The sequence below is a fragment of the Osmerus eperlanus genome, chromosome 3 (assembly GCF_963692335.1).
Source record: "Osmerus eperlanus chromosome 3, fOsmEpe2.1, whole genome shotgun sequence".
Classification (NCBI taxonomy): domain Eukaryota; kingdom Metazoa; phylum Chordata; class Actinopteri; order Osmeriformes; family Osmeridae; genus Osmerus; species Osmerus eperlanus.
The window spans coordinates 21,590,064-21,616,356 of record NC_085020.1 but is presented as its reverse complement, the minus strand read 5'-3'; the positions used below and the strand labels follow the sequence as shown (position 1 = coordinate 21,616,356).

Here is a 26,293-nt window from a genome sequence, read left to right as displayed (position 1 = left end):
TTGGAATAGATGGGTTTACTGATTGTTGGTTAAGGTGACGGGGCAGTATGAAATTAAATTAGATATGAGTTTTATGCAGCATATCACAGACTCCGAGTCCAAAGCTTCACACTCGAGTTGAGATATTGGGTGACTCATCAGAGCAACAGTAGTCTACGGTCATAAGTTTAGCATTTGAAATGAAAGTATCGCAGAATGGAAACATGACAATTTAGCTTTGTTTTCGAAAACTCATTGGATTATATGCTTGATACAATAAAAAAAGAATGTGTTCCTATATAGGTGTGTGTATCTGCTGTAGGCTCTGAGTTGGTGCGAGCGGACAGTCACTTCTGTGGTCACTAGACTATGACGACTAGAAAAGCCAATTAACGACGCCCTGGAAGAGCCGTTCAAGCCAGCTCCTTTGTTTTCATTAACTTTCAATTATTTCAAGAGCTTGAGACACCTGGTTCCAAATTAGCTCTGTAATTATGCATCAGTTCAATTATGCTCAGACAATATTATCACCATCACTGCAGCTCACAACCAGGTTACTACGCCGGCTAAATCATTTTGATTTCCTTCAATGACATAACGAGAGAACGGAATACATGACTTCCGTTTCCTCATTATCTCTGAGATTTATCCTCCGCATTGTTTCTCTTGATTTCACACAGAATCCGGCTATGGTTAAATAAAGGTTAAATAAAAATAAAATAAGAATCCGTCTTGCGGCCGGGGTCATGAAACAAAAGAGCCGTGTGTAAAGATGGTGGCGGCCCTGCTCAAACACTCAGCCGCTCTGCTGCTGTATTCAAATAAAATCCATCCAGCCAGAGCCTTTGAAATGTGCCTCTCTGGACTCGGGTCGGAATAGTTAGGACACAGTCTAATGCTTTTTATGATAAATATCTTAAAAGTGTTAGCGGTAAGAGGAAGCATTGGGGGCTTGTGAAAGCTCAGCTGGGAAATGATCAACCAATAAAAAGTGCCCCCAGGGTGATTAATTGGAGGGTGACAGTTAGGAGGGAAAAGGCACCAAGGAATTGCACAGACGTTTGCTCACATCATATTCCACGGACTGACTGATGTGACTTGGCGATGAGGAACGGGAAACCTCTGACCAGGATATTGAAGACCAATAAATGAATGAACCCTAACCCTAATCATTTATACTCACTTTGACTACACTCGTTGCAAAAAAAAGAGTTCATTTTGCACACACATGCCAACTAATAAATATAGCTCTCTCTTCACCTTCGTATCCACATGAATGTTTCAACCAACCCCTGTGAGCACTGACATGGCTGCACTGAAGCTGCCTCACGAATAGTGATTGACGGACGGCGAGAGGAAAAGGCGGATAGTCTTTTGAAGTAAATCATCCCTAAATTGCTCTCGCATCGTTTCGGTTCCCCATGGCTAACCTGAGTCCATGAAGCAAGGTCTGATGTCACTGTCACCTAAATCCGTCTCGTCAAAGACACCAAGAAAGAAAGGGAAAGAGACACAAGACCTTGTCACGCAACATTCTGCATTCAGATGACGCCGTGATCTCTTTCCCTTTAGATGGTATGCTGAAGGGGGGTCACTAAACACTGGAGCCAATCTGACCTGCAGTGCTGTTACCTCAGTGTATACAAGGACACACATGCATATACTCCAATGATATACCTTTGTGGATGTTTTAATGTGTAACATAACAGCTTCATTAAACATATGGATGATTCATTATCTATTAAAACACAATCTTTTAATACCCTGAGAGGTTCAGAGTGATGATGACTAATGTTCATCAAATTGTGCCCTTTAAATCACTTTGGAACAGATGTTTTAAAGCAGAGATGTTTATTAGTGCTGTAAATATAACAGTAATGCTTTGCACATGGTAGGAGGTTAAAGTGCCTAAACTGACAAGGGATCCATCATCCCGTTCATCCAGGAATGTACAGTTATCAGATCCAGCACAGGACAAACCCAGTCCTGGCTGTGCAGCACAGGACAAACCCAGGCGTGGCTGTGCAGTCGTACCGTTAAAGTGAGCTTCGCAACATGTCGTTTCTCACAGGGGAATATTGTGCATACACTTGAAACATAAGGAATGCGATCGTTTATAGATATATTGGACTGGACTGAGTTTCTTAACGTGAAAGGGGGCGGGTGTGGTCGGGTATTGTGCTTCTCTTACACCCCACGGTCATGTGACGAGAACATTCATCAATCTACAATGTCATATTACAGTTACACAACATAGATTGCACTGAGGGTGTCAAATTACATATTCCTATATACTGTATATTTTATATATATATATATATATCTTAATCCATCTATAGGTTATGTGGAGGGCTGTATACACTTATTCATAATTATACTCTTCTTTGGTTCACAAATACACTAAAATACCTTCAATGTTATTGAAAACAGTTTGATAATATACATTTGTGTTTCAAAGTATAAATAAGGATACAATACAAATGGAAGAATATACTAGATTATTCTCTCACACATATAATCTCTTGGTATAAATAAAGTGATTCATCTATTTAAATACATATATTTTGTGGATTTTCTATATTGGGGTTTCCCCATTGTAAAACTAAGACACATATCTGTCACAAAAGCAATGTAACAATACTATACACAATCTACACAAAATTCATCAGCTCTAAAAACAGCAATAGATTACCTGTTACAATGACTGTGTTACACATCCCACTACTCAATATGAAAGGGAAAGAACAGCTCAAACACAAGGGGGCGGTGCTTATCTTACTTGATAATTACATGGACATCACACAGCACCAGCAGCCAGTACAATATAGTGTATATTGTATATTATAATGCTATGTAATGTATAATATCTATGCCATGAGGTCCCTTGCATTGTGCTCTGTAGCAACAGGTTAAGTCTTTCAAGTTCGATCAGTGAGTCAGTATGGATACTTCTATAGGCAGCTATACAATATGTCAGGTCGAACTATGGCATGTTGACTGCTAAAGAGAGGCAAGACATGAACCATTTAGGCCAGTCCATTTTGCGGCATAGACGAATGGTAAGGACTGAGCTAAAGATTCAAAGTCTTAAACGTTTACTTGAGTGACACAGAGGACAGGAAGCAGAGCGGAGGTCTGGGCAGGACGTGGGTGAGATGAGAGCCACACCTTGCAGGGACGTGTGGGTCCTTACAAGTCCTGGCCAAGTCTCTCGATCTCGTCGGTCAAGAAGTCGATGTCTGATCTGGTGGCCGCGGGGTTGGAGACGACCATGCGGAAGAAGTTGACCTTGTCTCCCTGGGGCTGGTAGCCCACCATGGTGGTTCCAGACTCCATCATCATGGCCTTGATCTTGGGCGCCACCTGTTGTCAGATGTCAAGACAAGCCGTAGAACGAAGACGAGGTCAGCGCTGTTTCATACAAACACAGCTGCCAATCAAGAAGTCGTTCAGTTGGCAGGTTATGGATTTAAATAGCCTCAGCACTGGCTTATCAGTTAGTGTTTTCACCTTGGCTATCCACCCCTCGCCAAAAAGCGCACACTGCAGGTGGAGGAGTGGGTGTTCTAATTCAGCGATCGACTCAGCCAGCCTGCAGAACTATTGGGGGTTAATTGGGGGTTTACCTTGTGCAGCCTCTCCCTCCGCTCCTGCCCGTCAGGCATGCCGCGCATCCCCGGGGGAAGGTACCAGAAACACACGTTGGTGTGCTGAGGCTGTCGAGAGGGAAGTCGAGAGTTACGAGAGAGATCGTGGTCCAGCTGTGTCGGAGGAAGCTCAGTCCGTCTCCATGGGAACAGCAGCTCAGTTTACCTTCTGGGTTTATGAGTATTAACAACCAGCTGATTGGAGAGTTTAACCATCACCTCGACATCAACGTGACCAGTTCAGACACAGCGGTACTAGCAAAGTATCTCTGAGTCATGAAGGTCCAAGAACAGAATATATAGTAGAAAGGGAAAACAAATGTAACATACAGCCAACAGGTGTTTGTTATTCAACTCATAGACCCGTGACTGTCTTCAGAACACAATACAGGTTACAGTAGGAATGCGTAAATAGAAATGAATACAGAATATATGAACAGATAATAAGGCAATAACTGATCTACTGATTGTGATCAACTTGAGCACAATTTAAATCCAAGATCTCTCCCATAGTTGTGCTAATCTAAATTCATTTAATCTGACAGGAAATGAAAGAACAAAAATAACAACAATATATTCTGTGTTCATGTAGCAGACGCCTTTATCCAGTCACATACAGTACAGGGGGAATCTGAACCTGTTGATCTCTAGTCAAGAGCTCCAACCATTGAGCTGTACCCTCCCCTCTCAGTGCTCTAGAGGAATCATTTCAGAGCTATTCCAGTCTGGGAGATAAAGGGGAACATATCTCACCTCTCCCTGGAAGACCATCTCGTAGCCCTCTCGGTCCTTGATTTTGTTGTAGAGATACGCTGAGAGGTCCAGGCACTTGTCAATGTGCTGTTCAAACCCTACTGTTCCCTGAAAGAGGGGACAAACGGCAACACATTGATGTACAGTGTTAAAAGGATCAGGACATGTAATTGATAGTTATCTATGTGAAGGGGAAAGATATACTTTTGCTTTCCACATGAGCCAGAACTTGAAGATGTCCACGTGTCTTCCGCACTGGATGGCCTTGTCACCGGTGTCATACGTGACGTCATACTGTTTGTCAGGCTGGAAGAGGTAGCCTGCACACATGGAGTTGCAGCCTTCTAGAACTCCCTGCAAGAGTTTAGAAGAGGTCAGACAGGTGTGTGGATGTGTGTGTGTGCTTGTCTGTATCTATGTGATTTTGGTGTGTGTGCGTACATGTATGCGTGCGTTTTTGTATGTGTGTGTGTGTGTGTGAGTGTAATCTTACCCGTTCCCTGACTAGGATAGCAGAGCACTGCAGAGGAACGCCCATCATCTTGTGAGGGTTCCAGGTGACAGAGTTGGCCCTAGTGGGAAGCACAAGATCGACTGAGAGCGTGTGGTGATGACACGGGCTGGTTTCTCATGCTCCTCAGTGGGCGAGTGTATAGCTGTGTTCAAACTGTGTGTCAGAATGTACCTCTCCACCCCGCTCAGCTTGTGCCTGTGCTGCCTGGACATCAGCAGGCCACCTCCCCACGCCCCCTGCACAAACACAACCGTTTGTTTTCATGGATGATAGCTTCCGTGGACACAAAAATACCGTAGGTCCGTCTGGGCCAGACACAGTAGCTTTCAATACCCTTTAGAACACTTCAGTTTACAAGATTGCTCCTGTCTGACACGATGAAAGCAATGGTATCTGCCTATATATGCCAAGCCGCCCTCCCCTAACAGACAGATTTAAACAAAACTTCAAGTGAATGAAAATGGTATAGTGAGGGGTTTTTGGGCCCAGAGTCATTCACTGAAATACACTCTTCAGAGATCTATTTAGGAGGCCTGTTGGAGTGATGAGGCTAGAGAAGATTCACTTACATCTACATGCAGCCACATGTTGTACTTCTCACAGATGTCTGCAATCTCGTTGATGGGGTCGAACGCCCCGTACACCGTGGATCCCGCAGTAGCGTTCACAAACATCGGAACACATCCCTGGCAGCGGACAGGGAGAACCGGACAGGGAGAACCGGACAGGTAGAACCGGACAGGGAGAACCGGACAGGGAGAACCGGACAGGGAGAACCGGACAGGGAGAACACAGTCTATTACGGTGATGTGCTGGAATCCAACTGCAATGTTCACTTTGTGCAATCTTTGACATAACAGAAATTGGGTGGAACACATTTCACAGACTATTCTCTATTTCTCCAGGCAAGCCGTTGCTGGTGTAGACAGCTCCTGTGTTTTGTTCCGTAGCCTTAACTAAATCAGTTCCATCAGACTGTGTTTTGGAACTAGGGGCAATATGTGGGATAACATTTGGACAGGCATAGGCACGAACCTTAAAATGGAAATGCCCTTTTTGTTATTGTACACTCAAACAAGTATGATTAACTGCAGATGCACTTCAATTAATGGGTTTGAATTAAATGCCTATTCTACAAGTTAATGTTTCGACTCACTGGAAGTTATTAACATTATGCTACCTCACTGAGCAACAGACAAGAAAGACGATTAATCTTATTTAGAGACACGGACTGCATGACTTTCCGCTAAATCACATTAAATATGAAAAACTCACCCTCTTCTTAGCGTCCAGGACCTTGGCTTCCAGATCAGCAGGGATGACCCTTCCCCTAAACAAGCGCACAGGCATGTCAGACCCTCCACACCGTTTCTACATGGATTCAACAGTGAGGATGCCTGTAGCTCAGCGGTGGGAGCATCTGACTGCAGATCATGAGGTCACAGATTCAAATCCCCCTTCTCTCTGTTGCTATGGATGAAAACGACTGAGTGACTACTGATCGAATACCGATCGGAATATAGAACCTCCACAAACCTCTCATCTGTGCTCAGGAGAATCAGGTTCTCGGTTCCAAAGCCCAAAGCTGCGCTGGCCTTCTTTATGGAGTAGTGGCTCTGCATGAACGGAAGGCAAGAATTGATTTTATTGAGGTACTAAAAAGGCCAAACTGACAATCACCTGTGACACAGATGTCTTAAATGACATCAGGATGAATTAAAGTGGCCGAATGAAGGATTTAATGCGTTTCCGTTTCCCCCGGGGCTCTGTGAAAGGTCAAAGGTCAAAGCATCCAGTCCATACTGAGTGAGAGGAGGTACTAACGTGCTCTGAGGTGAACAGGACCAGTCTGGGAGCGGCCGTCATGCCTTTGGTCTTCACCTCCGGGAAGAACTTGTAGCGGGCGATCATGACACTGTACATGTTGGAGATGGCGCCTCCTGTGGACATGAAGCACAAAGCGGACAGGCAGACAGTTAGATTTACATTTAGTCATTTAGCAGACGCTCTTATCCAGAGCGACTTACAGTAAGTACAGGGACATTCCCCCCGAGGCAAGTAGGGTGAAGTGCCTTGCCCAAGGACACAACGTCAGTTGGCATGACCGGGAATCGAACTGGCAACCTTCGGATTACTAGTCCAACTCCCTAACCGCTCAGCCACCTGACTCCCAGTTACCACAGCATCCTGTGGCACGACACAGCAGATGGAGCTAGTAAGCATCCATGCATCTCCATGTTACGGTGAGAATCGAGGAAAAACTCCCATCTCCGGTTACAAAGATGTAGTATTTTATGTCTGACTTTTCATCTGTTGTCCCTCACAGGTGAACTCATCCTGGCCTCTCACCTGGCGAAAAGATCCCGTCTCCCTCTCCGTTGGGCCAGCCCACGATCTCCCTCATCTTCCTCAGGGTCAGCTGCTCCATGAGCACAAACACCGGGGCGATCTCATAGGTGAACCTGCAGAGCACAAACACTCACCTCGTCAAAACAAGACCCAGTCCTCGGCGCTCTCCGGTTTCTGATGGTTACCGTTCTGGTGCTCGCCTCCCTGCGCTCTTATAAGGATTTTCGCTTTCCCTTCTCAATTACATCCCCTGTGTCGTGTTACTATCAGAAAGATGCATCATAAACATGGAATAATAATGGCTCCATGTTGACTACATTGTTTTGTGTTTCTCACAAAGGACCAAACCCTGAATGATATCTAAAGCTTGAACTCATCTCGTGTTGTGTGCTCATTGAGCAAGCAGCATTATCAGCTAGTAAAGAAAGTAATGGGGCAATTTGAGCCATGTCACGCTTCAGCAATAGTTCTGTCACATCGTATAAGGGGCTGGCTTTACTCAGTGGAATGAAAAAGAACATGAGTGTCACATCAGCTCAAGTCCATTAAGAACATGCCACCATGAGGGAGCTATTGTCTAGGAGCTGAAAGGAGGAAGAGACCGAGACACAGGATGTGACGCAATGAGAAAGAGACAGAAAGACAGGATATGACACAATGAGAATGTCGCTGCCTTTGTGTCTGAAGCACATCTGCAGAACAGCGTGTGCACAGCTAGTTTGGAAAATGTTTCAGGTCCCTGTGTCAACCTGATGCTCCGACCAGTCGCTGGCTGTTTACCTTGAGCTTACGTCCCCCACACAGATGCCCTTTCCTGGGTTTCTTTACGTTTGTATCTGCCAAGTCAGCCATCTATTCATATTTTATAATACATGTTCGCCTTCTTCTAGATGTGGCCCATGACGAACATTATGAGAACTCAGATGGAAACATATCATACAGGTCAGTTGGGCTTCCTTAACGCCATCATATTTCCTGTGACCTCTTTCAAAGTATTGTTTCCATTTCATTTAACAATCCAGAAAACTCTTGGGGAAAATACACATTAAGAACTACATTTTTTCTGCTGCGCTGTAACCTTTAGTTGAATTAGATGATGTTCTTCGCTAAATCCTGCCCTATGCTCTTCTAATGATCCTACTGCCTGTCTGTTCATGCGGTACAAGTCAATCCATCTACAGAACATTACAGTCCTCCTCCATCCGGTGTCCCGATCACCATAACCCATAATGGTTTTTAGACAGCAGGCTTGCCAGCAACATAATAAAGAAGTCCAACCCTTTCTTTTTTCAGACGTTCATTTGAACTCCATCACTCACATAGACTAATTCTGATGGTATAACCCCGGACACGATTGTCATTCCATTAGTGTCAATCAATGGCTGCCTGTGGTAATTAATGCTGATGGAGTGATCGCCGAACATGAATAACAAATGTGTGTCCCACCTTCACCCTGGGCCTCCAGTCATCCACAGTGATGTTGTCATGTTGTCACATGATCTGTCTAAACCAAGCAGGAAGCCTTAGGTGGAGTAGCACATCAATAAGGAGGTGGAACCACAATCAGCCGGACTAACTATACACTCATCGACTGTGTAGTGAAGAGTAAACAGAATATACGAGGGTCTTAGGGATGATGAAGGCATACCAAGCCAGGGATGAGGTGTACATCCATCTTCATTAAATGAGGTAAAAGACTGAATGAAATCCATGTGTTAATGGCGGGGTTGTATTTCAAGAGTAATTGTAGATACAAGTCCACGACTAAACATATCTCTCATTGTTACCACGCTATTGTGCCAAGTCTTCTAACTAGCATGGGAATCTGGGTTCTACAGAATATCTCACACCTTGAGCACAGTTTCCTTACATCAGTGTGTTACCGAGATTAGCTTTGGCCAGAGGTTAGACTGCCTCGAGTTTGAGCTGCCAATCACAGTAACATCTAAGTCGACAGTAACTCAGGGCCTTTGAGATGTCGACCTTCATTAGGACACGTCGCTGAACTCTCTGGCTAGTACGACACTCCTCCATATTCTGAAAAGCAATATTGAATCACATGTTCCTCCTTGGGGAACTGACATCACCCTCTCGCCTCTGGCCTCTGGTCTGAGGCATTACAGAAAACAGAGACATGAAAAAACCCTGAATGACAATCAATATGCAATTTAGTTTGCCTGTAGGGCTGTATTATCTGAGTGCAGTAACACTGTCGGTCTACAACCAAAGCACAGCAAACAACAGACTCTTCAGAAGTCCCCTACGTGTAAGGCCCTGTCCTCCGTGTTTGATCGACAGTCTGGGAGAGTTTTGTGAGGATCAGTCAGCTAAAGGCACACCAAGGGTCCTAATTATGTCACTTGAAGTCATCATCTGCTTGAACCTAAATCTACTGAGGCCATTAACCAAAATGGAAGGAAATTAATTTTTTTCAGGGACAGACTTACATAAACCTATTCTCCCACTCCTAAATGAATCAACTTGACATCTTACTGCGGAGAAATTTCAATTATACCTGACTGAGACAGTTGACTGATTGATCGATGTTGTAGCCTGAACATAGGTGCTTTAATGCTAAAAACACATTATACATACAATACATTTAGATTAGCTAACAATGATTAAATGCTATATACGTGTGAAGAAAAAAAATGTTTTTCCCTTATCGACTTCCACTCACATGTTAGTGTTTGCTGTGGAGGTGAGCCACTCTCCCGCCAAGCCAATGATGTCCAACCCTGTGGAGAGCTGGTTGAAGAACCTGGGGTGACCTAGGAGACAGGAGAGCACGGCTTCACCCTCTGAGCCACATTCCACATGGGCAATGATTTGTTCGAGAATTTGACACTAGTTTTATCTGTAATCATTACAGTCTACAGTCTACCGAGTGTAGACTATTGTATTGAGCAGTATTGATTGTACAGGGGAGGTTGGGGGCGAGGGGGGAGGGAAGGGGGAGGGGGGGGGGGGAGGGGGGAGTGGGAGTACTGCTTTGTCGCACGGCATCAACCCTTTGTCTTTTGTCCTCACCTGTCCTCACTCCGTATTTCAGAGTGTCCCTGCAGTCCACCAGGATCTGCTCCAGGGACTCTGGTTGGTCAGAGAGCTCCAGGTTGAAGCCCTCCATGCCCTCCAGGAGCTGGTGAGGGTGGTGAAAGTCCAACACTTTGGTGGACCTATCGAATGTCTTGCGGACATAGTTGGTGAGAATGTCCACAATCTCCAACATAAACTGCATGGTTGGTTCCTCTCCATTTTTGGCCGGCAATAAATCTATGAATTGAGATCAATTTGATTTGAAATGTCAATTTCAATGTGTGTCATGTTTTCACGAAGCACTGTATCCTCTCATCATTCGATTATTAACCCTGCTGTTTTTCTACCTGACTTCAAATAGTCAATATCTCCACTTTCTGTGGATTTCCTCATCATCTCTTACAAAACTAGATCTCCTCAGAGCTACACATACTTCTGATCCTTCTCATTGAGTTTTTAAACAAACTTGCAGAGAATCGCAGTGTTACTCAGGGCTTGTGCTGCCAACAAGACCGATTTAAATACGTCATTTAAATTGGAGTCATGATGTTTGGCAGTGAACCTGCCGTAAAACAGGCTGCATTTTAGTTGAATGCAAGATATGCAAGATGCATATCATTTCAACATTATTGAGTAAATTATTTTTATTTCCGTACCCACATTTATTTGAGCTCCAATAGAACTAGACTGACGTGATAATCAGCGATAGACAAGCCGTAATCCCATAAAATATTATGGGATTATTATGTCGAAAGAGAATTGCATTCAGGCTATATCTCACGTGAAATAAAATGTTTGAATAAATCTGTCAAAATAAATTAATAGGCAGTTTACCTCTAGCGAAAAGATTGGAGAAGTCCGTCTCGGTGCGTCTGAAACGGGTATCTCTGTCGCTGTTGTCACAAGACAGCTGATTCTTAGACGACTGTTCCTGGAAGGAACCCACAATCCGACTCTTCTCCTCCAGATTGTTATTTTTCTGCAAAAATCCTAAATGGTTGCAAGGGGCAGAGGAATCAAACGGTGGATTAACGTTCCCAAACATCTTGAACACACGCAGTTTTACTCAAAGCACATGCTAGCCCACTTCTGAAACTGACTATCCTGTTTGCTGTGGGCTGCTTTGAGGAGATTCCCATCCTGTTGGGGGAACCCTATTTATAGCGGAGGGGAGGTTGAGCACAGTGACATCAGCATCAAAAGCCAGCCAAGCAAACACAAATAGCAGTAATTTAGTAGCCTAGCTGTAAATTGGTATTAAGTCCCCTCGACAGGTTCCACTTCAGTAAGCAGTGAAAGCATAATGACCCGATGTCATTAAAGCCCGGGGGGAACTAATGTTAAAAAATGCTATTTCTTATAAGGTGTAATAGACATGAACGCAAGTAAAATCGCGCACGATTTCTACATACTTGGCGCTAAACCCAAGTGTCAGAAGAGCAGAAAAGAGTCAGGCCAATTATTACTGGGGTTGGCCTGACGACAGAGGAAAAAACACTTTCAGCCCAATTTCAATTCGTGTGGGCAGACACAATATCAATTGTCTCAAAAAAATAATAAAACACGTTATAACAAAGCCCAAGACAAATTACTTTTATTGATTAAATATAAAACTAATCAGACTATCGAAGTTTTAAGAAATTATAGACTGCAAGTTTATTAGGAGGACGTCTAGCCAGGAAATACCATATCGGACTATTGTATTGCACCTGGTTAGAGCTAATTAAGGTTGAGGCAAGTCTGTAATTCCATGAAAATTAAGTATCAGACAATCTCTCTCTCTCTCCTTGTTTTTCTTTATTTTCCTCTCTCTCCCTCTCTTTCTCCTGGGCCGAGCCGATGTTGTAGCCTCAATAGGTTACTGACAGCGCTATCTCTGCAAAACAGAACCCTGACGAATTACGATTGCAGACGCCTCTGAATCGCTTTCCTTCAAATGCGTTTCAATTGTGATAAGGCCTGACACAAAGCACTTGGAAACGTAAATTTGTAGCTTTAATGAATTACACAAACCAATTCTTCTTTAAAAGCTGCACATACGCTATTCCAACTGGCTACAGTCAACAATATGAATAACATAGGAATAGTAGTCTATAGGCCATTGCGTATTTTCAAAAGCTATTTAATCAGGCCCGATGTCTTTGTAGGGTAACATTTAGGACAGTAACATTTTCACTCAGGCCTAAATGTTTCCCAGGTAAACCATGTGAGGGCGCAATCTTTAGACTTTAATTGTATAAAGGACTACGGTAGAAATAGGCCTACCATTAGCATTAATTTGGGACGGGGGGTGGGGGTCCAAATTGCATTTTATCTCATTTGAAAAACAGTTTTTTTTTTTTTTTTTCAACAAAAAAAAAATCACGTGGTTACAATAATTGAGGACATTATCATCCTTTCAGCCTTAAAACCCACTCATGCGATAAGAGCCTTCCCATTGACAGCGTGCATAGAGCGTGTCACCCGAGCAGCGCCGCACAACCACGCAGAATATTCCGTATCAGACCAACGCACATTTTCCATAGTGACACACAGAAGCTCAAAATTCAAAATGTGCCGTGACAGGCCTTCTTTTACCACGCGCTGTTGACATGTTTCGGATGCATATTTGATGGATGCACAGATATTAATAACCGTTCGTCTTATAAACCTCACATTCAAATACATGAAAGAAATGTTTAACTCACCACATATCTTCATTCCCAGTTTTCTAGTACATCCATGAGCAACTCCACACCAGGCGTCATAGCCTAAAATCATTTAGGAAAACTATTGAGATAGTGCTAGAATTACGTTGGTCATGACCATAAATTCTCCAAAATGATTATTAATGAAAGCGCTGGATGGGGCATGTAGAAGCAGATAGTGGATAGACTACAATTATGAATATATCAACATTGAACTGTGTGTGACATCATTAATATGTTCAGGTTCTGAATGATATGAAAACATTGTGTAATTGAACGTTAGCATTTAGAACGTGGGCCATAGGATGACCAACTTTAACTGGTTTCATATTTGCCAGAAATATCTAATTGTGTGGAAAGCCATGAGTCATCAGATCGGCCAGTGTCACATCCCTGAGAATAAAGGCCTCGGGGGATTTCAAGGGGGTACCTTTTAGACATGGAAAATTTCACCCACAATGAGAAATTGGATCCATCCAAAAATCAGGACAGATTTTTAAGGGGTCAGTTCCATCACCTAAGACATTCCCACCCAATCCAAGACAGGCCACGGCCTCCTTTTGCAAACATCTGAAGCCTCCAACAGAACATAAAATATTTAGCCTATAGCCTATAAAAAATATGTATTTATTTGTGTGTTTATTAATTAGAGGAGGAGGAAGGAAGAATAGAATATGACCAAACCAATGCTTAGACGGGGGATAAAATATTAGAATGTTGTCAACAGTAGGCGTACATCGTCCACAACAATAATTTTCTACAGTATAATCTTCTATCCTTTTATTCATTCGCTCGGAAGAATATTGTGGCCTTTGTTTAAGAAAATGTGAAGCCTAGACCCTAAAGAAGTATATTGAGGTAGGCTACAGCCTGTAACATTGCGTCTCGAGCTTCCTTTAACGTTCGGCTATAAATAAGGAGCTCGAACACACCATTAGGGTCAATTTAAAGTGGTTGCAATCACCGGCACTTTACACGTAATTACCATTCACCAGATGCCCTGTCGAACGCTTTTATTCAGACTATATATAAAAAATGGTACTGAAAAATTCTACTTAATTGTCCAAATGCTACATCCAATAATAATAATAATAAGAAGAAGAAAAAAATAAGACATTTTAGTTCACAATTTACTTTTATGAGACGATTGGAACCTTTTCAAATTTTTATGTAAAATGTGATAGTCTTGGCAATAGGAAGCCCATTCACTGTTTTTTTAATTGCTTTCAACTCGTGTTTTTAGAGGACATCACCTGTTTTGACAGCAAGATTCGTCAATGAAGCCGAGTCCCGGCGGTCTGTCACGCATGCAATGCCGCGGTGATTTGTAGACGGAGAAGCATTTGGAATGGTAGGCTACATTCTTTTTTCATCCATGGCGATGATTAATGGCGTTGCTCTCAAAGTAAATAGCACAAGTGAAAAAGCATTTTATCTGCGATGGACCTACTTGAGCCTGGTGGTCGTAAATTTGTCGAGTTGGGATCCGGTTCGCCGCCAGAGGAGGAAGGTGCAGACGCCGCCATCAGTCCTGAGACACAGTAGCCTACAAAAGTCCTCACTTCAAAGCGCGCTGTCACTTTCTGCGAACACCCTCTTATTTTAGCAGAGATGAAAAGTCCCACTCACTGTAAGGAGAAGAGAAATAATAGCTAGCGGAGCCACAGTACTGGACATGGATAATGACATGTCGAACTATTTGAATATGGATGTTTGAAGATAAGATATATCCCCTCGTACAAATGTTGACAGAGATGCAGAGCTATGGGAATAATGCTGTTCAAATTGACAAGACACGACAGACTTGTCGACGAGATTGTCTGGCAAGGTTGATTCTAAAGCATAAATTATGCTGTCTGCACTGATCTACAGCACACCTCAAAACTAGTCTTAGTCATCCCATACCACAAAAGTCTAAAAACAAGGAGTCTCATTCAACCAACCATATCACCACAATGGTTCGCATTAATCCTCCCGATCCCATCAATAGGCTAACCTGATCTCTGCTGTCGACGTGTATAATGACCCAGCACGTGAGAAGCTGATAATAATGAACATCTGATGAAATGGAATGTTGAGATAGGTGAGGAATTGGACAGCAGACCGTGAAGCCAAGGATGTGAATATGTAAAGGTCAAATTGTCCACAGTCTATCTTCGATTGATTTCTCAATTAGTAATTAGTAAATTGTTTAATGAGGTCTAAATTAAATTAATAAATACACGATTGATGAGTAGTCAGAAACATTAGCGTTAGCCTGCTTGTGTATATAATAATGACCCCGATTCAGGTCAATGTCACTTCATAGAGAAGAGCCTTTGAGATATAGTCTACGCATAGTTGTCAATAAATAAATAAAAATGTAGCAGATAAACGTTTTAGGATATATAATATATCCAGCATCACGTATGAATAAAGGGTTGGTTTGATATAAAACAACCTTATCGGTGATGTGCAAAATCCACACAACTAAAGCCACAAAATGTTTTTTTAACGGCTTCATAACACCTGTTAGAGCTTCTTCAATGAAAACTCATCTTTAAAAATAATTTTATTTTACCTTTTTAAAGTGTGTGCCAGTGCAACAGTAACCCCGTGTTATAAGGCTGCTTACCGTGCTGGTGATGGATACAGGTGAACAGGTAGAGTCCAAAAAAAGAACTACGAGACACTGACCAAATTAAGTCCTCCAAAAATGTGATGTGTAAAATGTGCGTTAAACAGTCCTGGAAAAACGTCGGGTTGAAGAATAGTTCACTGTGAAATTCCATGCACGCTGACCTTTTTTTGCTGATGTACATTTGATGTGCTGATATTTAAAGCGTACATTGCCTATTTATTCGTTACTACGCACGCATGAGTCACACCACCTCCGCCGGTGTTGCACATTTCCCCCCTAATATCAAAAAGACATCCGCTTTGTAGCCAAATATTCTTGGGATATTTCTTGGTGTGCCTTTCTCATATAACGTGACTTTTGGTACGTGTTTGGTTTGTCTTTGACGCTATGTACCTCGATTTGGGATCCCGGTCACGAACATGGACTTGGAAGTTTGATCCTCTGAGCAACACATTACGCTTGTGAGGGGTAGCATGGAGGGGAGGTCGCCACGTCCTGGTCAAATGTCATTTGTAAGGGTATGTAGGCTCGTCTAATCAAAAATACATCTGTTTAGACCTTTATTTTGTATTTTAATTTGTTCATCTTAATGAATTTATGTTCCAGTTCAACTCAATCAGCACGCGGGCTTTAGATTTAGCTTGCTATGTCGTAATAGTGGTAATGACAAAGTGTAGCCTATATCCTTCCTGAAAATATCTGGATGGATAATATCTTATTTTTGGATGGAAAAACTAAAACGATTCGGCTTCTTGCATCGTGTTGAAAAGGTAGCTCCTCCACAAGGTGGCAGTACGGAATCATCAATAGAATCCGAGTGGGCCATCAATTAGTAGTTCACAGGAATAAACCCAGACATAGATCGAATAATTCGTCATCAAATCAAAGTTACATGGGGTGTAACACAAGTGATACTGTAAACACCTGTTGCCTATCCCAATCATGAGTCTCCCCCAATCACTCATCGCGCCAAACACACATAATGCACATTTACTTAATCATGTGCCTTGGCCTAGGTTTCGTCATGATCTTGATCATTAACAAGAACATTTGAATGGTTCCTGTAGCGACAACCAAATGGACGTTTGTTGCACTGACATTATTGTAGGCCTACATATTTTAGAAATGAAAAGAGGTCATTTACGGGAAATGAAAAAAAATATATTTTCATAATTGTAGGTGAAAAATAAATAAGTGGTAGCTTTGGTAACCGATACATTTTCGAGCATTTGGCTACCTTCGTATCTAGCCTAGATTGTAGTTTTGTCTAAACAACCTTTTGGCACATCAACTTCAAATCACTAGGCTAGATATCAATAATGAATTCAGAGGTCATATCACCATTGTGACAATCCAGTGAGAAGGGGGAGGTATCACGCAATTGCTTTTGTCATTCCAAATCAGTTACAAAAGTCCCCGCAAGATGGCGCTTGATCATACTATACGTCAAAATAAACGAAAGAAAGCTTTAAATTGAGAGGCAGGTTGCCCTCATGAAGTCTCCCCTCGCTTTGTACAGGCTGCTTTTAGACAGAGTGATAATAAACTTGTAGTTCAGTTCATTATAACTTTAATTTCACTCCCTTAGGCTAACAAACGTACTGTCTTCATCTGAAGAAGTAGCTGTCATCGTGTCACCGGTGTCAAAGCAGTCACCTATTTCATTTTCACTGCCAAAGCAAGCATTATTGTTTTCTCTCTAAGTCTCTGTTGGCGAGACGAAAATGCAAAAATGTCGCATAAAAAGCTGTAACAGTAATTGTAATGTAACATTATTAAACATACTGTTTTGCATAACCTATTAGTATAACCCTCCCCCTCCTTCCATCATCTACCATTAGACCGACCTGCATGGTCTGCTAGTACACTGGGGCTGTTCCTGAGAACCACAGACCTGCTGGGGCACTGGGGTACACTGGGGCACTGGGGTACACTGGGGCACTGGGGTACACTGGGGTACACTGGGGCACTGGGGTACACTGGGGCTGTTCCTGAGAACCACAGACCTTCTGAGGCACTGGGGGGCACTGGGGCACTGGGGTACACTGGGGCTGTTCCTGAGAACCACAGACCTGCTGGGGCACTGGGGCACTGTGGTACACTGAGGCACTGGGGTACACTGGGGCACTGGGGCACTGGGGTACACTGAGGCACTGGGGCACTGGGGCACTGGGGTACACTGGGGTACACTGGGGCTGTTCCTGAGAACCACAGACCTGCTGGGGCACTGGGGTACACTGGGGCTGTTCCTGAGAACCACAGACATGCTGGACACTGGGGCACTGGGGTACACTGGGGCACTGGGGTACACTGGGACACTAGGGTACACTGGGGTACACTAGGACACTGGGGTACACTGGGGTACACTGGGGCACTGGGGTACACTAGGACACTGGGGCACTGGGGTACGCTAGGACACTGGGGTACACTGGGGTACACTGGGGTACACTGGGGCACTGGGGTACACTGGGACACTGGGGTACACTGGGGTACACTGGGTACACTGGGGTACACTAGGACACTGGGGTACACTGGGGTACACTGGGACACTGGGGTACACTGGGGCACTGGGGTACACTGGGGTACACTGGGACACTGGGGTACACTGGGGCACTGGGGTACACTGGGGTACACTGGGACACTGGGGTACACTGGGGTACTGTCACAGCCACAGCCGTGCCCCCCTGTTGTTTTTGTTTTTGCCCTGCCCTAGTGTTTCTCTGTCTTTGTCTTCACCTGTCTCGTTAGCTTCATTGTGTCCACCTGTGTGTCGTTTGGTTCTGTGTATTTAGGTTCCTGTTTTGTGTCCAGTCTTTGTCTTGTCATTACTACCTGTGCCGTGTGAGTACCCTATCTGTTCCCCGTTTTAAGATTAAAACCCTTTGTTTCTACAATGCCTCGCATCTCTCCTGCGTTTGGGTCCTACCCCACCTCTCACCGTGACATGTACACACTGGGGTGCACTGGGGTGCACTGGGGTACACTGGGGTACACTGGGGCTCTGGGATACACTGGGGCACTGGGGTACACTGGGGCACTGGAGGGCACTGGAGCACTGGGGTACACTGGGGGGCACTGGGGTACACTGGGGCACTGGGGTACACTGGGGCACTGGAGGGCACTGGAGCACTGGGGGGCACTGGGGTACACTGGGGGGCACTGGGGTACACTGGGGGGCACTGGGGGGCACTGGAGGGCACTGGGGTACACTGGGGTACACTGGGGCTCTGGGATACACTGGGGCACTGGGGCACTGGAGGGCACTGGAGTACTCTGGGGCACTGGAGTACACTGGGTCACTGGGGTACACTGGGATACACTGGGGCACTGGGGTACACTGGGGGGCACTGGGGTACACTGGAGTACACTGGGGCTGTTCCTGAGGACCACAGACCTGCTGGATCGACCACAACCAGGGAGCTGTTCCACACCACTGTGTCTCTGTACTGTTCTCTCCCTCTTACACCTCCTCACAAGTGGAGAGACTGATCAAATCAAATCAAATGTATTTGTATAGCCCTTTTTACACGCAAGCATGTCACAGAGGGCTTCAGAGATGTCAGAGATACACACATCGACGAAGGTTTAGGGGCGGACCAAAAGGACATGGCCCTGCCGGCATCGAGACCATTGAAAAGTCCACATCAGTAATGACCAGCAAGGCAAGGGTTAGTGTTAGCAGACAGGGCGATAAAAAAATATTTGTCCCCACCAATGTTCAAACCAAACCTCTGCCCTTGGATACATGACCAACCCAGAGAGACATCCTCCTATCAGAGCTCGGCTTAACGTTGGGCTATATTTAAAAGCTTGTTCTTCATTGGCTGGTAATGACACTGACCCTGTGGACCAGTTCCCTTGGAACAACTTCTTTTAACACTGAAATGGCATGAAATTCCGTTTTTATCCAAACATTTTTTCTGTCCTTCTAGAATAAGACAAAGTTAGAATCCAATTTAACAATTTTGCACGGTTAAATTACGCGTGCATCCCACCCTCTTTCCTTAAAAGCCAATTAAAATATGCTAAAACACAGTCCTTCAATTTTCTCATAAAAATGGAAATTATACACAAAAAGGCTTGCTAAAATCTGAGGAATAATGATCAAACAATGGAAAATAAACCTTTCTTTCATTATGGTGTTTAAAGTAATAAGATGACTGGGAAACGATTGAAAGGTCATCCTTAAGGGGATAACCAAGCAATAATAATGATAACATCTGTATTTTCGAGAGAGAAAATTACATGGATTAGGAAGTAAAATGATTGAGTACTGATCTGAAGCACAGTCAATAAAATTTTCAAAAGTGAAGGAAGACATAGGATCCCTGCTTCCTTGTGGACACAGCAGAATTAGATGATACCTTGATCAAGCATAGTCAGGTTAAAGCATGTTTGATGATTTAAGTGTACTATAACACTGACATCCCTTTCCTCTGGTTTAAGGGCTGGGGATAAAAGTTATAACGTAGAAAATATCAAAGTAGTTTCATTTGATTAAAACTTAATTGACTTCATTAATGCATGTAAATTAAAATAAGCAAACTGATATTTACAGACAAGCATGTACCTTTTAGCGGTCTCAGTTTCTCTACAGTTGTGGTGATTGCTGTCATGGAAACTCAAAGCCAATCGACAATGTGTTTAACAATGCCTTTGTCTGCTATTAGGAGCCCCCCTCAATACTTTCAACGTATCCTTAGAAGTCATTCTTCCTAATAGGATCATAAAATTGGAATCAAGACTTAAAAGTTCAAATGGTGAAGACTCCTTTCATGACTGTCCCCTGATGTATTTGGTTCACAATAACCCTCTCCCCCCCATGATGTTCTGTAGATGAGTGTAGTTTATCCTTGGAATGGGAGGATCTCCTGTGGGAAAACTGGATGCAGCTTTAAATCTCATTAAGTATGCAAACATATTATTTTGTTTTATTATTTTTAAGTCCTGTACACTAAGGACCAGTAAAACAGACCTGCTGTGTGGTTGTTTCCAGTGATCGCCGACCTAATGTCTACAGTCAAACGTTCGTTTTCAGAACCACATGAATGTGATTGAATAAGGTTTGTGTGACAGAAGTTCATTGGCTGCAGTTTTTGTGGTGATTTAAGGGTCGTAGCGTGGACCACGGTTTGACTGTCCGCCAAGAATCCGAGGAATGAGGGGGAGCCGGGCCACAAACCACATGTCCACGGAGATCATGTCAATGCTAGGAAGGAAATCTTTCCTTGTCCAAGACCAGCACAATTTATATGAGTTTTCACTGAACTAGAATATTGTTCCTGATCAATTATTGGATATAACCAATTCAGCATGCATCAGTCTGGAGCTGTTGGCTTCAGAGCAAGCAGGCCACAAGAGCTCATCCCTCTCTGCAGTTACAGGCTGCGGCGATAGGGGGCGCACCTGCAGGAGAAACAGGCTTTTCCCAACCCGTGTCAAGTTCCTGAAGAAGTAGCTGGTCTATATTCTGCATGCCTTAAACCATGCCAGTCAGTGTACTTAAAACTGAGCAGAGGAATAAAAACATGCGAGGGTTGTCTTTGAAATGGAGTCAGGTGGCTGAGCGGTGAGGGAGTCGGGCTAGTAATCCGAAGGTTGCCAGTTCGATTCCTGGTCATGCCAACTGACGTTGTGTCCTTGGGCAAGACACTTCACCCTACTTACCTCGGGGGAATGTCCCTGTACTTACTGTAAGTCGCTCTGGATAAGAGCGTCTGCTAAATGACTAAATGTAAATGTAATGTAAATGATAGTGGATACATCCTCATTGTTGAGATGTACTCGAGTTCATACTGGTTTATTATGACATTAAAACTGCTCTATGACTGGTAGTCTGTTAGACTTTGACTCTTGGACTTTTTAAGGAATGATCATGATTCCGACTGTGAAAGAAAAAACCCCAGTGCTGTCGTGGTGGTCTGGTGCAGATGTCAGTTAAATTATGGCTGGCTACAGTTATCAGCACATTCTTCTGAAATTGGTGTCATTCTCATTCTGATAATTCAAATCAAATTGCAGATCTTTTCAGGACCTGATAAACATAGCGTTCCTGGAACACACACTGTACAGTATCCACGAAGGCAGAGACATTACTGACCATTCTGGGCCAGGTGTGCAAAACATCTTAACAAAATATGGTGGGTTAAGGTTTGTTTTTTTGTGTATTTTTTTATAATAATAAAAAATACATGTAGACTCAATTGCCCCAAAAGTATGTATTTTAGAGTGTGCCCCCACAGGTGGCACACTAGACGACCGGTTACCTATGCCCAGATACGCCCCTGCCTGATGGGCGGGGATGTCCCAGAGGCTGGAGGCAGATCGCTTCCTCACATTTCCAAATGTTGTTCTCGTCCCTCTAACTTTATAAAGTCCCAGTCAAGGTCATGTGATCAGGCAGGGCCAGTCAAGGTCATGTGATCAGGCAGGGCCAGTCAAGGTCATGTGATCAGGCAGGGAACAGGTTCCACTTGTGTTCAGCCCAACTTTGAAGCCCAACATACACCACGGCTTCATGGACAAGCCACAATGATGGAGCACTGAGCGTGGTCAAATATAGCTATATAGATGATAAAGATTCAGAACTTAGGCTTTAGACTAGTAAAAGCTACATTAAGTCACAGTTGAATCACTATCGCCTCCATCTTCTTACTTTGTCTTACGCTGATCAACATTGTTTAACAACACAGTTTGAGGTTTAGTGTGTCTTTACAGCGGTTCTACCAGGCCCTATCCACAAGTAAGATGGCCGTATCGTGATGGAGACACGGCGATCAAACAGCCTGCCTGTGAGAGAAGTTTCAGTTCAGGAACTTTGTTATGTAACACAGAGCTGTCTCTTGTCAAATGCATCACAAGCGATGGGATTTGTTTTTGTTGCTGTAACACTTTCCTTGGTTGTGCAATGCTGAATGTCATGTCATCACTGCAAGAATTGTATTTAAGTATCCGTTTGTAGTAAAAGTACGTTCCAGAATGGAATGAAACCAAAATTCTAATATTCTCCCTAATACCAAAATTTAACAGGAGAAATTAACTATAGCCATGTCAAATCGTGATGATGATTAATTGGGAAAGAAATATCCCTTTACTTTAATGCTAAAGAGTAACTATAATCTGCAATTGAGATATTTGAGATATTGTATTATTATATAGAAATGTATCCTAGATTGATCGTCATTCATGCAGCCTCTATCTTGCAGAGCACAAGCTAAATAGTTGAGTTGCTAGTTATGTCTTCATATACAAAATTATATAAACGGATGCATCCATGATGCATTTTCTCAATGCACATAACTAATACATGCAACTTTTAAATACTCCAGTATGACTGTAATACAACTTCAACTATCCCCTCTCACAGACCTGCGCTCGAGAATGTACTGAGAACCCTACTATGAATTCAAGTTCTCATCAGTGACCTCACTCTGAAAGGTACTGGGGAACCTAATTCATACGCTCACTCATGATAAAATATAAAAAAAGCCTGCCATTCAGGGTCATTAAAGTAGACTAGGTCTGACATAGGGAAAATGTTAGATTTTTTTTTATTCTCACACAGTATTTGGGTCATTTCAACAATAGCATATCTTTTTAAGAGCATGCTAAGCACCCCATTAGGAGCTAAAACAAGACACTTTCATTCAACAAAAGCTATTAAATATTATGTACAAGAGAGTGAAATCTTCCACCGAAGACATGATCAATTCACAAGTTAAACACTTGCCTTCCTTGATATGATATGTTACAGTGAATACCAGCTCATGGTACAAGTTACTTTTTCTAGAATCCCAAATGAACTTATGAGACAGACTTCATATACAAAAAAATGTCTACACAGACCAGCAATGTTAGAGACAATTTTCAATACGTAGGAAAGAACCGAAAGGGAAACAAAATAGACTAATTATATTGTAGCTTACTTTGTACTTCAACTATAGGACTTTTATTGCACTAGTGAATACTATCGAACTGGCTCTAACGTGGGCTACAACATATTCCTCATGTCTTCCCTTTTGACGTGATCAAGCGTCTTGTCGTGACACTTAATTTTTTTGTTCTGGTGAGTTTTGACATGTTTTGCCAAATGGTCACTCCTCATGAACCTCTTACAACAGTCCGGGCAAACAAAGCGCTTCTCCCCCGTGTGGGTCCTCAGGTGCCTCTGCAGCTCGTCCGACCTGGTGAAGCTCTTGCCACAGAAAAGCCAGTTACAAACAAACGGGCGCTCTCCAGAATGCCACCTGAGGTGCGCTTTGAGGTGGGAAGTTTTACCGTAAACTTTCCCGCAGCCTGGAATGTGGCAAATGTGTTGCTTCTTCTTCCCGGGTTCGTCGTTCGAGGTCGAGGATTGGCAGTTCGGGCACCTGCATCGACGGCAACGGCGGGCAGTAGCGAGGGGCGATTTGGTGTGAAGGAGGGCAGCGATCTGTGTCTGATACTGTGCGAAGTCTGTATGCCCCAGCACCAACCCCCTCTGCAGCTGGAACCGATGAGGACCCAGGGATGACGGGTGACTGACGTGATTCCCCTGCTGAAGACTCCACCACGGAATATCCTCCCCGGGGTTTGGGGACAGCTGTCTCTGTTGCTGGTGCACAAGGCCAGAATGTCCCGTAACGAAACCTGACATGGCAGGCGGAATGGAAGTTGGCGCTGCGTAAGAAACCGCGGGAACGTACGTGGGTGGGCATGTTGACTGTAACGACTGCATGGAGCACGGCAACATCTTCACCGGGGAAAAGTCATAGGGGTATGAGGGGTCCGCTGGAGGGGTAAGAGGGAGCTCGTGGTGGGTAGTAAAGGAGCTTTGGATGTGCGCTGAGAGCTGGGATTTGGAGGATAGTCCGAAAGTTGAATTGCTAGACAAAGTGCTTTGATGATTCCCCTCGCTACTCCACGGGTGGAAAATACGCGAAGGGGAACCTAAGGTTGCGTCATAGGGAACCTGGAGAAAATCTGCAGGACTTGATCCGTGATGATGTCCGATTCTGTTACAAGTGGCAGCCAGTAGCGCCAGTGGAGAGTGCTTGCAGTTCTCTGGCGAGGAGTTCGGAGTACGATCCTGGATGAGCAAAATAAATAATGATTTTGAATACAAGCTGAACTGTTATTGTAAATATTATTTGTAAACTCATAAGTCATGCATTAGGCTACAAATAGTTGAAAACAAGTTCCTCCATTAGACTTTCTTGCGTCTGCGTCGCATTTTGCGCTTTAGTTCATTTCACACAAACATATCGGGTATGGTCTACTCTGTTCGAGTGTTAAATCCCAACATTCACATTTAATACATACAACATGAAGTGTATATACGGTGTCCTATAAACAGCTTTACTTATTACGAAGTTATTGAAAAAGTCGGTAACACAACCATTCTCCATAATAGAGAAACGCATTCAAGCGAGTCAAAAAGTCCTCCAAACAGTATACAATGAAGTTAGATTTAGCAGTCTACACTGATAATGGTCTAAAGGAGACACAATTCAAGAACAAACCTGAAGAAAAGCCTGGAGAGTTTCCGTCCTCAGCACAGCCACTGCTGCCATGGTAAAGTTCCACGTCCCTCTTACCGAAAACAGATCAAAATAAAAAAGACTAATTGAGATAAAAATGTATAAACGTAGAAAAATGTCTTGACGTCGTGAAGTCTTCCTTCTCAGTGCTTCCTCTCCTCGAGATATCCTTGGACTATCTGAGGAGTGAGGGATCACTTCTTAGAATTTGATAAGGACTTTGGTGGGCCGCCAGCCAGTCAGAAATAAGATTTATTACTTTGAAGTTCGCCGCTGCCCAATCATCAAAGAATAGCGGCTCTTTGAGGGGGGAAAGCAAATCCTTTGAATCCACAAAGCTCCAATGGTGTGTTTGTTGGTCTGGATAAAAGAGCTGATTATTAGGGGGGATGGGAAGGGAGGAGATAAAGGCGGGACAATTAATGAAGTAATCACTATGTGGGAAATGTATATACACAAATAATTGGATTTTCTTGATCAAAGACCCCACGCCGCCTGGAGACCCCGGTATTGGATGCTGTAGTCATCCGATCCTCTTTTTGTAATTAAGGATTTGTAGCAGAACCCTGTGTGACAATGTGACATTGTTATCTCTTGAGATCTCCTGGCATCGGGCTGTTTGATAATTTCAAGAGGAGGAATAAGACGAAATCAAGTGACTCAACACAAAGTTCATGTCTCTCTGAAGCAGTGGTTCTCTGCTCTTAAAAAACGCGTCTCATGTCTTATTCATTTGCAGCGGTTATACAGTTGATAACATGTTGATGTTGAAGGAAAAACGGTTGAAAGTATAATTAGTGTCTTTTAGGGACACAAGGTTGCATGTGTTTGAACCCCTCACAGACAGTAATCAAATTAAGTAGAAAAAAACAAAACAAATGTGCTCATATTAGTTTCATGAATTGGTATGAATGATGACAAAATATGGTTTTGTAGTTTTTTTCTATTTTGCCAAAATTGAGACTGACAATTTTCACTGTCATGTATGTCCAGTACAGGTAAATTACTGCAACTTTGTCAACAATTAAAAACAGAAAACAGTCCCCATGTTATTGTTGGTGTCCATTGACCCAGGTACCAGGAGTGGCACCTGAACCTGAAGCCAGGCTGACGGCTCTATCATGTTTGTGTCTTAAACCTCCTGAACCACAGTGGTCCGGCTTAGAGGGAGGAGTTGCCGTCCTCAGGAA

The 26,293-nt window shown here is 43.5% G+C and overlaps 2 protein-coding genes across 4 annotated transcripts; both read right to left on the bottom strand.

Moving 5' to 3' along the window:
* Positions 1-1,808: 1,808 nt before the first annotated feature.
* On the bottom strand, positions 1,809-15,980 carry gad1a (glutamate decarboxylase 1a). 3 transcript variants are annotated; one of them, XM_062457833.1, is made up of 17 exons: positions 15,580-15,980; positions 14,416-14,593; positions 12,966-13,028; positions 11,113-11,268; positions 10,273-10,515; positions 9,923-10,013; positions 7,243-7,355; positions 6,718-6,833; positions 6,430-6,509; positions 6,169-6,223; positions 5,463-5,579; positions 5,065-5,129; positions 4,873-4,951; positions 4,584-4,733; positions 4,380-4,487; positions 3,606-3,695; positions 1,809-3,342 (listed from the first exon to the last, which is right to left on the bottom strand). In XM_062457833.1, the coding sequence occupies exons 2-17, from the start codon at positions 14,489-14,491 to the stop codon at positions 3,169-3,171; spliced, it is 1,776 nt and encodes a 591-aa protein (XP_062313817.1). In that variant the 5' UTR covers positions 14,492-14,593; positions 15,580-15,980; the 3' UTR covers positions 1,809-3,168. The 3 variants fall into 3 exon arrangements, with proteins under 3 accessions (XP_062313817.1, XP_062313820.1, XP_062313819.1); XM_062457836.1 differs by lacking the exon at positions 15,580-15,980 and adding an exon at positions 14,962-14,982; XM_062457835.1 differs by lacking the exon at positions 15,580-15,980 and adding an exon at positions 14,909-14,929.
* A 7,144-nt stretch (positions 15,981-23,124) lies between these two features.
* sp5a (Sp5 transcription factor a) lies at positions 23,125-25,297 on the bottom strand. Its single transcript, XM_062456171.1, has 2 exons — positions 25,086-25,297; positions 23,125-24,652 (listed from the first exon to the last, which is right to left on the bottom strand). The coding sequence occupies exons 1-2, from the start codon at positions 25,134-25,136 to the stop codon at positions 23,576-23,578; spliced, it is 1,128 nt and encodes a 375-aa protein (XP_062312155.1). The 5' UTR covers positions 25,137-25,297; the 3' UTR covers positions 23,125-23,575.
* Positions 25,298-26,293: the final 996 nt, after the last annotated feature.

Bases quoted from the DNA above. Each gene is read 5' to 3' on its own strand.
- gad1a (XM_062457833.1), bottom strand. From the start codon at position 14,491: ATGGCGGCGTCTGCACCTTCCTCCTCTGGCGGCGAACCGGATCCCAAC. The intron at 7,356-9,922 runs GTGAGTGGAAGT...TGTGCTCTGCAG, and splicing joins TCCACAGCAAACACTAACAT to GTTCACCTATGAGATCGCCC. The intron at 6,834-7,242 runs GTGAGAGGCCAG...TCATGTCCACAG, and splicing joins AGACGGGATCTTTTCGCCAG to GAGGCGCCATCTCCAACATG.
- sp5a (XM_062456171.1), bottom strand. From the start codon at position 25,136: ATGGCAGCAGTGGCTGTGCTGAGGACGGAAACTCTCCAGGCTTTTCTT. The intron at 24,653-25,085 runs GTTTGTTCTTGA...TTGCTCATCCAG, and splicing joins CTCTCCAGGCTTTTCTTCAG to GATCGTACTCCGAACTCCTC.